Genomic DNA, 14,821 nt, shown 5'->3' on the forward strand with positions numbered 1-14,821 from the left:
CTAAAGGCAATCCCACTAGTCCCACATTCCCTCAAGGCCTGTTTGAAGACTCTACCTGTTCCTTTGAGGACCTTGAAACCCTTCTCCCTAACCCCCTCAACTGGGAGCAGCAGGTTCGGTCACCAGGACACACAGTGGCAGTTGAAGAGCCCTCTTCTCCCTTGTCCCTGGGTCAGAGCCAGGTCTTATACAGCTTGGCTCTTCTCCCCAATTCCAGATAACATCAAAATGTCTAAGATTGAGAAAACTGCTCCAGAATGACCCCAGTGAAGCAGAAAGTGTGGCCCGAAAACCTGAAACACCAGGGCAGGATCAGGAAAACAAGAGCTTCTGTTTAGATGACGACTCTCCTGGTACGTCTAGAATAATGTTATCACTTCCTTTGGTAGTGATTGATAGCAGTTAGGTTAAAGGAATAGGCAACCTGTGGCTTAAGTGACTTTATGGTGTATGTAAGGCTCTTGCAACCTTGCATTTTATCTTCCTCATCCTTCTGCTAGTCCTTTTTTGGATTATTCTTTTCTTTGTCTTTTCCCCCTCTGATCTACACATACAGGATCTAGGCCCCTGATTGACAAGTAAAATTAGAAGATTTTGGCTCTAGAGAAAGAGTCCAACAAAGCATAATTACTTGTGTTTGACAAGACTTGAGAGTGGTTGAGTCTGTTCAAATTATGGGAAGTATGTAGCATTCTTACATTTCAATTTTGTAGAATGTAAATGGTAGGTCTAGGACAGATCAGAAATAATCCAAATTAGCTTGTGCTGGAATTGTGTTCTTTCCTTTTCCAGGGGCACTTTGTGGACATAAGAATTATCACTGCTCTGGGGTTAAATTGTTTAGATCATTAATGACAGCATTTTTATGTAAACATTGGGATATGAGGCCTTTTTCACATCTTATGTTAGGTATCTGAGGTTTTACTTTGACTAGGCCAACCTTACAGAAACGCAAATTGCAGTTCTCTAATAATAATCTCCAGTGAATTTAACCAAGCATTAATCTGCAGATCTGTCCAAATGTAGCAACTTTATCTAAACTCTTGAAGACTGAAATGGGAAACAAAAAATAGTTGGAGGCCATTATGCTATTAAATCGAAGCATATATATTTGGTGGACACTTGGGGTCTCTGCTAGTAAACAGAACGGCACAATTCTTGGTTCACAGTGCCTCTCAAATAAATGTTGTGTTAATGAATTGAGTGTATTTTAACATATGCACCTTTTTAGTTGGGGTAGAAGGGAAATGTCAGTCGATGAGACTTTTGTAGAAAGACCTTTTTTTTTTAAATGAAAAATAAATGAACATAAGTAGACCATCTCTTTAGAGTGAGTTTTAGGATTTTTATATGTATGTTTTATATATTGGGGAAAAACCGTTCTTTCTGAACAAATTATAGAACTACACTGAAAGTGAGAAAATAGTTTTATTGTATGTTTTATTTTATATACCAAGTATATCAAGTAATAAAACTACTGCATATGCATACTATGTATCATTGCTATAAGTAAGTAGTCTATATAATGAACTTAGAACATTGGTTCTCAAATTCCAATGCTGGTTTCTGACATAATTCTTACCAATATTGAATGAAATAAAACAATAAAGATGTTGTAATGAGTTTTTAAAATAATATTAAATTGCTTCAATTTAAAGGACTACTCTTAATGCTAACTGTATTTTCTTTATGCTTTTGGGGTTGTTAAAATACACTTTCTTTTTATGAAGTAACTGTTTTGATGATGGTAGGGCGCGCTTTTTGTTTGTTTGCCTTAATTCCCATACGTGGAACAATAAAAATGACAAATCATTATCAGCCACTCATTTGTTTTTTTGAAATTTTATTGGTCTGTTGAATCCCCAGATTTGGAAACTACTGATTTAGAAGCACGGTTCAGCTTTAGAGCCAACTAGTAAGATTTGTGGTGTTACCTATAAGGAAACCTTAGTTTTCATTTTGTGTATAGCTTTAGAGGTAGGAAGAGGATAGTGGGAACACAATAACTTTTAGATAAAAGTTTATTTTAGAAACCACAACTTATTGTTTCTTTGCTGTGTTTTACTTATTGTTTTGACATTTCAAGCAGAAGGTTTTGAAATCAATTTTACTTTGTTTTGCATAAACTTCTTTCCATGCCTAACATCTTTGAGAGTTTCCAGTGCCGTTGAAGGGCAAAGAGTTCAGAAAACCTCAAATACTAGAATGATTGAGTCTGTGTAAGATCCGTTTGATGAAACTAAGTTTGGGGGCTTTACTTGGCTGAGTGAATATCTGAATAAAATAGAAATTTTACTTATGTGGCTTCCCTGTTGATGACTGCTATGCCTTTTTCCAGAGAGAAAACCTGAGGTACTTTCCGTCACAGATCTAATAGAAACAGTTAATGAAGTTTCCAAGCTGAGCATTGCTCATGAAATCGTGATAAACCAAGACGTCTATATGGAAGTGAGCATTTTATCTCCAAATAGGTACAGACTCCCCTATTTTTTTTTTTCGTTTTACTATTTTTGGCATAGGTACATAGCACAAATGGTTTTTGATCAGGTTGAAGCATTTTGCTAATAAATTTAATGTTTGAGTATGTCTTAAAATGGTAGCAACAAATAAAACAGAAGAGTAATTAGCGTAAGTAATAGTTTAAAAGAGTCAAAGTAGCAAGTTATATTTAAACAGGGAATAATGCAATTATTGTCAAAATGTTCATTTCATAATCCCCATTAATAATGAAACATAGAGTGAGTTCCGGATCTTTTCAGACAGACTTGGAGGAAGTAGCTTTTAGTAATTACTCTTTTGTCTACAGATTAAACACGTACAGATGAACAGAACACTTTTCTAATAGTGGTATTGCCCATTCTTCATGGGATAAGAGATTTCATGGGACATTTCTGCTTAATAACCAATTTAATAAAGATTCTGTGAATTGGGATCACAACTCCATTCATAAATAATGTCCCTATAAAATTAGGCTTAATTTTGGTTCCTCTTAATTATATTGATATTGTAGTGTATAAGTAAGAGTCATTCAGTAACTATGACTTCAATGCCTCTAATGGTTAAGTGGGTAAGTTTCTTTGTGAGAATCTGTGTTTTATAGCATTTCTCATTTCCCACCCCCAAATGCTTCTGTTATTTTGCCACTTCAGGAATCCTGTTACTAAAGCACCTTGCTCTGTCAGTGGCTCTCTTGATCTTCACATTCCTTAGGTTTGCCTTTGCCTGTTGCCAACAGCTACCCATGCCAAGCACAGCTTCCCTAAAGGATGTTTTCACCAAAACACAGGTGTCCTAGCATCTTCGTCTTTGCCTTCACAGTCCCTGGAGCCCAAGTTAGATTTATTTCTCTGCTGGCAGGGGTGCAGAGAAAAGTGAAACCAGGAGAGTGAAGGTCTGTTAAAGTGGCTGGGGAGTTGTGGTGGTGAAGAGGGGAAATAATATTTAAAGCTTGAATTTCACTATTTTTTTATTAACAGCTTTCTTCAAGTGTAATGCAAAAAGTATACTGGAAAAGAGGTTAAAATAGAATTTGGGGTTATCCATTATCTATAGATAATTGACAATTGGTTTGAACTTATAAAATGATCCTAATTAAAGTTATAGGTTCCTAAGAAAAATTCCATTGTCAGACATTAATTTGACAAACCTTTATTGAGTACTTATGAGGTGGAAGGCAGAATGTTGAATGCTGGAGACATATGGAGGGGTAAGATGCTGTTTTTGCTACCAAGAAGCTTGTGTAGAGGAGATAGTAAAATAGCTTCTATGCAAAGTGATAAGTTCCCTCATATCTAATGTCTGGAACTCTGTATTAGTGCTCAGCTGCCTAGGGAAGTTCAGGGAAAACTTTCCTGATAAGGTAGCACTTAAGGTGAGTCTTGGAGTATGAATAGTTGCTTTCAGGTGTTCTACAGGGGAAAGGACTCTCCTGGAAGAGGAAATGTTATTTCAGAAGCATAGAGTGGTAGAAGGCAATTATATATTTACTATAAGTAGGTTGTTATTTTTAGAGCACAGGATGTTAGGAGGAGAAAGAAAGGAAGGTAGAAGACGTGGCAGAATAGGATCATAAAGAGTCTTAGAGGCCATGTATCCTGCTGGTAATAGAGAGCTCCTGAAGGATTTTAAACGAGCATGCCATTATGATCAGATTTGTATCTTAGAGAAACTACTGATTTTACCAAGAACATGTGGCATTGTGGGAGTAAGACTTTGTGGGGGTAGCGTGGCGATTTAACAGACTATTGCAGTAGTCCTAGTAGGAGATGATGGTAGGTGAGATGGATTCTAGAGATATTTTATCTTTGGAATCTGGTGACAAAGTAAATAAAAGGAATGAAGGGAAAGGAATTAAGAAGGACTCCAGTACACACCAGATAGATAATGGTTGGTGACAAGTTAGATTGGTATGCTGGAGGAGGAACTTTGACTTTTTGTTTCATTTATTTTTGTATCATTTGTATTTTTTTCTAAACTGAAAGCATGCATTACTAATATTTTTTTTTTAAGGTAAAAAGGCTAAGCTTTCTGGTTTGCAGAACCAAGTATAAATGAGGAATAAGTTTGGAGGGGGATGGTAATGAGTTTAGTTTTGGGCTTGCTGAGTTTGAAGTGTCTGAAAGATTTTCCAGTATTATCAGGAAGAAAAAATCCTTTCCTAGATTTCAGGCCCGAAGGAAAAAGATTATCTAGTTCAAAGGTTTAAGTCCATGGAAATCGAAACTAAGTCATACATCTAAGCTAGGTGTAGAACCAGGGTTAGAACTCAGGCTTTCAACACCTAGTTAGTGGGTCTTCCTACTGCAGAAACAGAGCTTCTTTAGAACCATGAGGTGCCCTTCTGAGAGGATTTGACCAATGCTTTTGCATCTGAGACTAGCTTCAGTTTATTCAACCCTTCTCAAGTGTAAACATAGCTCTTCCTGGCCTGCCAATTTAATGGTCTTTTATGATTTTAATTACTATTAGGGAAATCATGATCCTATATCAATTTTGTAGGTAAAGAGCAATTTGCTCATCTAACCTTCTTATAGTCTGGAAAGCAGGTTCGTGGAGACAATGTACAATACTTTTTGGGACCGTCTGAAAGAGCAACTATCGAATATTCCTCCCGACTTCACTTGTGCTCTTGAACTTCTAAAAGAGGTTAAGGAGGTGAGTAATTAACCTTCCATTTGTGGATGTGAAGTTCCTGGCCACCCTGGACCTTAGATTGTCAATGGCTACTAATATTCTAAGTAGTGTACTTTTTCAACATGGTCCACTACTTAAATAGATAGTATGGAGCAGCTTCCATTTTATTTGTATGAGATGAAGCTTGACAGTTGGTAAATTTTTATAACAACAGAATATATCATTCAATTAAACAAATTTTCACTGAACCACCACCATGTTTTATGTGTTTTAGGAGCACAGAGATGAAAAAGAGAGCCCTTGCCCGTAAGGAGCTAATACTTTTGAGCCAAAAGGCTATTTTGAGTGATCCTTAAAGGTTCCTTTGCTTATTTCATCCTTGCCCTTTGGAGTAAAACAATATAAAAATGTCCTTATCCTTCATTAAAAATGCCTCATTACTTTGTGGTGGTGCATAATTTATATTTCTTATATCCTCCACTTATTTTTATTATGCTCTTATTTTCATTCATAGTTTTATCTCATTCTGCCTAGAAAATAATAATTACTACTATAACTGATCCCAATGAAGCCTTGAATTGTATTGTCTCCAAAACAAAGAGAAATAATACTGTGTAAGAAATTTAGAAATCCAGTTTCCTGACCTTCAGAAGACATAGTCTGGGATGCCTTTGGCCTAAGAGGTTTGTTCACTAGAGAAAGTTTGGAGTTCTAAACAAGCAAAATTTTTCTCCTTTGATTTTCTTTTCTGGGCATATCTTGCTATCACTGCTATTACCATGCCAGAATCGCATAAAAAATGAGACTGAAGAAGCTCTAGACATGGATCTCCTCAAGCAGGAAGGAAAGCATGGGGCCCTGGATGTCCCTCATGTCTCTAATTACATTCTCAATTTGAGGATCCTGCTATGTGCGCCAGTTCGAGATGAAGCAGTGGAGAAACTAGAGAGCATAACAAATCCAGTGCGGTTACTGAAGTGAGAATATTCACATACTGTCCCTACAATATGCCTTAGACACCATGCCAGAAGACTCCAAGCCAGGTACTATAATATAGCCCCTGTCTTGTCTATCTCTTCTGTACTGAAGACCTAATACCTCTTTGCTTCTCCCTGGACTGTTGGCTTTTATTTTCCAAGGACAGTCTCTCAGGGTTCCTTTGATGATTTTGAGATCATTTTGGCTCCCTTTATGACATGATACTGTTAAGACATTAAGACATTAGAAATAATAATTATTTCTTCTATAGATTTCAAACAGCCTTTTCCTGGATGTTATTCTGTTTCTCCCAACTCAAACCCTGTAAGGGGACAGGAATAAGGATTATACCTGTTTCACAGCTAGAAGAACCAAGACCCAGAACAAGTAAAAATTATTTGCCCAGTGAGTTAAAAATTCAATTATCCACCCACGTTTCTACTACCCACAGAAAGTTGTTAGCACTTTGGTGATTTTTCCTTCCACTGACTACCCTTTTTCTGAGGTGACATGGTGACTATAGTGGAAAGGGCTCTAGATTCGTAATTAAAAGGTCAGGAAATGTATCAGTCCTTAGCTCTGCCACCAACTCATTCTGTGGCTTTGGATCCTTGGACACAGTGCTGTTATTTGTAAATTGAAGTAGGACTGTTGTTTTTAAGACCTCTTCTAACTCTAAAACACTGATTTTATGGGTCCTTGCTTGGGATCCACCCTTTTACACTAAATTTTTTTTCATAGTGTAAATATTCGATTTCTCCCTATGACCAGGGCATTTTACAAGTTCTGGAGCTGATGAAAATGGACATGGTGAACTATACTATCCAGAGTCTTTGACCCTACCGACAGGAGCATTGGATTCAGTATGAACAAGCTCAATTCCAGGAACTCCTTGACATGCAGCACAGTATGTTTAAAATTTAAGGGCAAGAGAAGGGTGGTTTGACCTTGGGTCAGCCTTCTTACAGTGATGGAGAATAATTTCCATTTTTTTTTTAATAGAAAGTTTCTTTCTTGGGTAAGGAGCAGGAGAAGGAGCATTTCTCTAAGACAGAAAGACCTACAAAATCAATTTTTTATTGACCAAGACTATACATCTCAAAGCCTTGGTTTTCAAGCCTTGGAGTCTGAAGATACATATTCCTTTCTGCCGTAGATCTCCTTGATTACACCACAAAATGGCTAACCAAAGCAGCCATAGACCTCACTGCACCATCTCTGAGTTGTCTTGACACTCCCAGCTCTTCCTCTAGCATGGCCTGTTCGCCTCTGAATCGGGCAGTTAACAACTCAGAGCCCCCCAGTCCCACAATGGTACTATTCCAGGGCTACCTGAACATACTTCACTGGGATCCTGAAAATGAAGAATTCCCTGAGGTAGGAATGTGTGTTGGGGCATTGCCTTCTTGTTCTGTATTCAGTGCCTCCATTAAAACTCTCTTTTCTTGACAGCCTGTTCTTCCCTGCCTCACCAGAGTCTACCGATGGACAAAGTTCAGGTGCAGGAGATGGAGTCCCAGTTGAACCTGTTAATCATCCTAGTCTCAGTCTTGCTAGTGGCCAGAAGTTTCTCTGGTAATGTTTTATTCAACTCACCTGAATTTGTGGATAAACTGAAACGCATAACCAAGGCTCTGGCAGAGGAATTTAACTCCAGGTAAGATTCATACATCTTTCTTAGAGTGGAAAATGATATGTGGTATTTGGGATATAGGCAAGTGATAGATTACAATTCTTCATCACAAACCACACAAAGCCTCTTGGGAACCATCTCCAGAAGATCATTGGTGTTTTTGATAAGTTGTATTGAGGCTTAGGAGAGAGAAAAACAAAATGTCTCTCCATAAAGGAGAGTATAGAGTATAGTTTACTACAAATGTGCATTATTATGTTTGCTAAAGATGAGTCATTATATACTTAATTAGGTGACAGTGGATTTGTGTTGTGTATATTACGAAGTTGACCAGTTACTCTGTAATATTGATTTATCACTCACTGCATGTAGTGATACCATTCCAAAGTAAAAAAAATAAAAATAAAAATAAATTGGAAGTCCAAGTGTCTCAATATGCTTATCTGATTGGTAGAGTAGGAAAAACAACAATGAAAAATATCAAAGAAAATCTTAAAACAGTATTTAAATAAAGTTTATTGGACTAAAGAATACTGAATGGATCCAAGGATAGAACTTGAACTCTTGTCCAATTTATCTTGTTCCTTTTGAAGTAGCATATGGTGCTGTATGTATGGATTAGTTTGGTACCCTGAGGTAACAATGAAGATATTTAACTGCCTACTGGCTCCTGCTGTCCACTGGTTGTAGGGAGTTGGAATTCTCCCTTGATTGGGCCTGGCTTGTGGTATGGGGGTCTCTGGGATTTGCCCCCTTTTCCAAGGCCACGCTGCCTTCTATCCTTCATTATCTAGGCCTGAAGAGGCTATGCTGAGTGTGAGTGAACAGGTGTCTCAGGAAATCCATCAAGGCTTCAAGGACATGGGCCTCATTGCTCTGAGCAGCAAAAACAAAGCATCCCTTATAGGCCAACTCCAGAACATTGCCAAGGAGAACTGTGTTCATAGGATCATTGGTAAGAGTTCTCATGGTAGTGTTGGGGAAGAGTGACAACAATGTGGGGAGTGGACAGGTAGACCCTACCCTGGAAGTGAGTTACTGAACTATTTGAAACTGGAAAAGCATAATCGTTTGAAAAGTCTTTTAGCTTTAGCTTCCTCAGCTATAATGTGCAGTGTCGAAATAGGTATCTTTCAGTGTGAAGAGTAAATATATGGTTTTAAGGTGGATCCACACCCAGCATGTGTAACTCACAAGTTTGCGATACTGTCCTACCAATCCTAGTAAGTCATCCCTGGTGATTCTCACACGTATTCCATGATCTATGGAGGGAAACCCTTTCTCTGTCTCATGCTTTAAGTCATGTAGGCCCCTACTCCCCTCCATGGAATTGATGCCGAGTTAGATTATAGAACATATTCCAAACTGGAGTGGAAGCAGTGAACTTGGCCTGCTTGCTTTTAGCTTTAGCATCTTATCATAGTCTGGTTTGGGTGTCTGGTATACTGGCTGCAAAACTGTCCTTAGCATTTCCAAGTGCCTAGGATCCTCTTGTTAGTTCAAATGTGCACTAGGATCCCACTTATATCTGTGTAATCTTATGAACAGCCAGAAATTGACTAGCTCATTATCTTTTGATCATGCATTGTCTTTAGGAGCTTTGATGGGATTCCCTCCTCCTCCCCCCCAAAAAACTCATTCATACAGTTTACCCAAATGAGTGGGTAGGTCAGTGAAAAGCTCAGTTAACTTTAAACTTTGATAAGCAGAGAGTGCAGGGGCATTGTGAATTTCTTCTGAAACCTCTTTATTCCCCTTTTCATTGTTTTTTCCTGCTTACAGATCAGCGGGTCCCTTTGTTTCTCAAATGCTCTTTAGTTCATGGCAAGCCGGACTCTCTGCTGCAGTTCACTGGAGGCCTTATTCTCATTGAAAGGGAGTTGGCAGACCTGAACTTGAAGTTTGTCAATCTAATGCATCACAATCAGCAGGTATTTAGTCCATACTATATTGAGATACTAAAAAATATCAACCCTCCAGCTCAGGCCCAAGAAACAGGAGTAGAACCTATCTGATGGTGCTGGACCTGAGTCATGGCAACAGGGATTCAGGAGAGAGGACTTGGCATGTTCCTGGGATACATTACCTGTGGTCAGCAGAACAGCCGGCCCTCTTTCTCACTACAGACAGGACACAGAGCTGCAGGGGTCAAGCATATAAACACCAACTGGATCAATCCCCTTTATTAACAAACTTGTGAGCTGCAAAAAAGCCTCCATTTCTTCTATGCTGCAGCAGAGGCCAGGTTTTGTGCTCTCATCCGCTAACTAGCTGAGAAGCCAGTGAGCCTTCAGTTTTCCTTGCACTGGCTGATCATTTTTCAGTATGCCAGCTTGGGCAGGCATCAGTGCTAGCATTATTTTCTCCAGGGCCAAAACATTTCCTTAAGGGCTATGAAAAATCCATAGTGTGAGTATAAGGGCTTCTGGAAGTCAGAAATTCACTGCATTACAGATCCGGAGAGGACATACAATCTCATTTCCAGTACCAAATTTTCTTATACTTTTAAAGGATGCAGCAACAGTAAGAGTTCCCACCTCTTGTTCTGGTGTGTGGTTTAAAGCAGTATGAAAACTGCAGACTAGTTGAATGTTGATTTTTTTCTGCTAATAAGCATTCAGCTGAGGACAGGTCTCAGCATCCATGGGACTTCTCTCTCTCTCTCAAGTGATCCTTGAGGCGAGGCTTGGAGTCTCTGATAGTTACACCAAACCCAAGCAGTTCGGTCACTGATTTGTAGCAAGTTCGTCCCTGATACTGTTCTGTAACCAAATAAATCTTCTGTTTCTGCATCTGTAGGCTCAGAACACCCCAATCTTCCTGATAGAAGTGATGTGGCTATTCAAGGGTAGGGCAGGCATCAGCTTTTTCCCACTTCTAGTTTGGGATTCTAACTGCCAGGTTATGATTGTCAGCTCATTTGGCATCACAAATGATAAGTATTCTAGGTCCACAAGGACCTTGGCTTGTTTTCTGAGTTTGTGTAGATTCATCCTATCATTCTCAGGCCAACTGCAGCAGACAAACAGCAATTTAGGAAACTGGGGAAAAATTTAGGTTTGGATTTGGACTTATTTAGAATTGATAGGGGAAAATAGAAATCCACTTTTTGGATATCCTAACTGGGTAAAAAAAAAAAAAAAAGTCCTCACCATTTCAGGGATGGAAGGAACTGAGTATAACTTAGCCCAAGAAAAATAACAGATGAGATTTGAATTCCAGTAGTCCCAGGGTAACCTCCTATTTGATTTCCCTAGAGAGTGGATTTTGGATGAATGACACAGCTTTGTGAACTTTTATTTCAGCTGGAAGTGGGGCACACAGACAAGCTGGGGAATAGATCATTCAAATATTTTAATCTTGTGACTAAATAGCCTCAGAAAAGATCAAGGCAGGTGAAAGTTCTGTATTTAATAAACAGGCAGTGAAGCTTGCCTAGTTGTATTTTCTAATCTGATTTGCCAGTATCAATACAAATTTTTTAAAAATCTTAATTTTGGAAGCCAGATTATTTTGGAGACAAATATACTCTGAGGGGATCACTGTGGAGATGACTAAACAGTTGGTGGGTAAAGATATTGGGCTAAAATGAAACTTTGCTTTAAACTTTATAATTAAAATATGACATGCTTTATTTTTTAGGGATTTTAAATTGGTTGATTCTCTTGTGCTTTCCCAATGGAAAAGATAGTAATTATGATCCTTAACAAAGAAAAGGTAGCACCACACAATCTTGCTCACCCTTTGGGGACGGATGGATGGGCGGATGGATAGATAGATGATGGATAGAACATGCACATTGTTTAAAATGACATACAGTGAAAAATCAGTTTCTCTCCTACCCCCTGTGTCTACCCCACGGCACAGAGGAAACGGTTACCGGATTTTGTGTGTACGTTGAGAGATATTCTGTGTATATCCAAGTATGAGGGCACTTGAAAAACTTCATGGAAAAGCAGAATTAAAAGATAATACGAATCTTTCCATGAACTTTTTGAAGTACCCTTGTACATATTAAAATCATAGGTAATATTTATGAGTGTGTATGTGCCAAGCACTTTTTAAACTCTACATATATTATTTCATTTATTCCTTAACAATTTATCTCCAGTCTACTTTTCCAATTTTAGAGCTTTGTGGCACAAGAGGCCCCAATTGGGAATAAGAACCTATGTTTTATTTATTTTTTTCTTTTCTGGCTGAGTGAGTAAGGGAAAATCATTTTGCTTTTCTGAACTTTTTCTTTTTCTTCGTCTATAAAATTGCATGTTGGACTTAATCAGTGATTTTATATTTTAATCCTATACAGTCATTTTTCAGAAAATAAAATATTTTCAGGAGGCCATGAATAAGACAGTTCAAAGCTAGGCAGCTTGAGCTGAAAGAGAGCTGGAAGAAGGAGTTTTGAGGACTGTTTGTAAAGCACTGGACTAGATGATCTCTATGAAGGTTTCTGTACTGTTTTCTTATGGCTACTGTAGCTAATTACCACAAACTTTGTGGCTTGAAACAACATTTATTTATTCTCTTATAGTCCTGGAGGTCAGAAGTCCAAAGTCAGCTTTAGTGGATCAGAATCAAGGTTTCAACAGGGCAGTGCTCCCACTGGAAGCCTAGAAAGAATCCATTGCCTTGCCTTTTCTATCTCCTTGAACTGTATTCTTTATTCCTTGACAAGGCAATGGATTCTCCCCTAGAGCTTCCAGAGCTTTCATTCCTTCATCATCCAGGCCAGTAGCATAACATCTTGCTTCAGTCATCACATTGCCTCCTTCTGTGTGAAATCTCCCTTTCCCTCTTAATAAGCAGACTTATTATTACATATAGGGACCACTATTATAATCTCCTATCTCAGGATTTGTAATCACATCTGCAAAGTCCCTTTTGCCACATAAGATGTTTCAGGGACTAGGACATGGATATCTTTGGAGGCCGTTATTCAGCGCACATTACAGTCTGCCCTCTGATTCTCAAAAATTCATGTCTATCCTACATGCAAAATATATTCACCTCATCCCAATATCCCCAAAAGTCTCAACACATTACACATCAACTCAAGTCCAAAATCTTACCTGTAAATCATCTAAATCAGGTATAAGAGAAACTCTGGGTATAATCCTTCCTGAGGTAAATTTTCTCTTCTTCAATGGACCCGTGAACTAGAAAACAGTTACCTTCCTCGTGATTACAGTGGTGGCAAGGAATAGGACAGTATTTACAGACATTCCTGCTCCAAATGGGAGAAAATAAAGAAAAGAGTTACTAGCTCCAAGCAATCTTGAAGTCCAACCGGATAAACTCCATTAGGTCTCAATGCCTGGGAGTATTCCTCTGTGGCTGGAGACTTTGGCCACTGTAACTAAGGCTCCACCATTTACATCCAAGGGTCTATTCTCTGAGTCATCCTTCCATTTTTCTTGCAGGATAGTAGGACATGTTTGCAGTGGAGTACTTTTATCAGCCTATTTCCTGCCTGTAGAATTTTGGGAGTCCAACAGCCTTCCTTTATTTTATTTTTTCTCGGTCCCTTTCAGTTCAAGTTGGCAGTGTTTCTGCTGACATAAGATTCTTTTAAAAACCTTATTGGCTAATCTAGCTAATGGTTTATTTTGTTTATCTTCTCAAAACACCAACTTTTTGTTTCATTGATCTTTTGTATTTTTTGGGGGGGGGGTATATCATTTAGTTATTCCCCAATCTTAATTATTTCTTTCCACCTACTAACTTTGGGATTAGATTATTCTTGTTTTTCTAGTTCTTTTAGGTGTAGGGTTGGGTTGTTTACTTGAAGTCTTTATATTTTTTTGATGTAAGCATTTATTGCTATAAACTTCCCTCTTAGTACTGCTTTAGCCATATCCCACAGGTTTTCATATGATTTGTCTTTATTTTCATTGTTTTCTAGAAATTTTTTGATTTCCTGTTTAATTCCTTCTTGGATCCATAGGTCATTCTTGAGCCTGTTGTTTAATTTCCACTTATTTGTATGTAGCCCTGAGTTTCATTAATCCATTGTGGCCTGAAAAGATAGTTGAGATGATTTCAATTTTTTTAAACTTATTAAGACTTAATTTGTGGCCTAACATGTGCTCTATCCTGGAGAATGGTCCCTGTACTGATGAGAAGAATGTATATTCTTTTCTTGTTGGATGAAATTTTCCGTAGATATCTCCCAGGTCCAACTGGTCTAAAGTGTCATTTAAATCCTGTGTTTTCCTTTTGATTTGTTGCCTGGATGAACTGTTCAGTGATGGGGGGATTCAGGTCTCCCACTATTATTATGTTGAACTCTCTCTCTTTCTTTACGTGTAATAGTGTTTGCTTTACATGTCTGGGTACTCCAGTGTTGGGTGCATAAATATTTATGATTGTTATGTCTTCTTGCTGGATAGATCCCTTTATCATTATATAGTGGCCACCTTTGTCTCTTTTTATGGTTTTTTGTTTAAAGTCTATTTTATCTGATATAAGAATAGCTACTCCTGCTCATTTTTGGTTTCCATTTGTGTGGTACATATTTTTCCAAAGAAGAGAGAAGACCCAAATTACAAAAATTAGAAAAGAAAATGTAGACATTACAACTAATACCAAAGAAATCTAAAAAAGTCATTACAGATTGTTTTAAACAACTGTACACCAACAAATATGAAAACATGGAGAAAATGGATAAATTTCTGGACACATGCAAACTACCAAGACTGAACCAACTGGACACAGAAAACCCGAACAGACCAATAACTAGCAAGGAGGTTGAAGCAGTAGTCAACAGTCTCCCAACAAAGAAAAGCCCAGGACCAGATGGCTTTACTGCTGAATTTCACCAAGCCTTTAAAGAGGAGTTAATATCAATTCTCTTCACACCATTCCAAAAAATTAAAAGAGAGGCCATTCTGCCAAACTGACTCTGTGAGGCCAGTATCTTCTTGCTACCAAAACCAGACAAAGATACAGCAGAAAAAGAAAACTACACACCAACATCTCTTATGAGCATAGATGCAAAAATCCTCAATAAAAAACTAACCATCAGAATACAGCAACACATCAAAAAAATCATACACCGTGATCAAGTGAGATTCA

General features: G+C 38.1%; 1 protein-coding gene across 1 annotated transcript; it reads left to right on the plus strand.

The window, feature by feature from the left end:
- Positions 1–253: 253 nt before the first annotated feature.
- Positions 254–9,759, plus strand: LOC134368202 (T-complex protein 11-like X-linked protein 2). Its single transcript, XM_063084745.1, is given in 10 exon segments — positions 254–353; positions 2,369–2,471; positions 5,034–5,155; positions 5,891–6,110; positions 6,223–6,286; positions 6,853–7,018; positions 7,268–7,488; positions 7,587–7,768; positions 8,539–8,699; positions 9,527–9,759. Coding segments are annotated over 9 exon segments (1,398 nt in total). The 5' UTR covers positions 254–353; positions 2,369–2,442.
- The last annotated feature ends 5,062 nt before the right edge of the window (positions 9,760–14,821 follow it).

Source organism: Cynocephalus volans, chromosome X (genome assembly GCF_027409185.1).
Source record: "Cynocephalus volans isolate mCynVol1 chromosome X, mCynVol1.pri, whole genome shotgun sequence".
Lineage (NCBI taxonomy): Eukaryota > Metazoa > Chordata > Mammalia > Dermoptera > Cynocephalidae > Cynocephalus > Cynocephalus volans.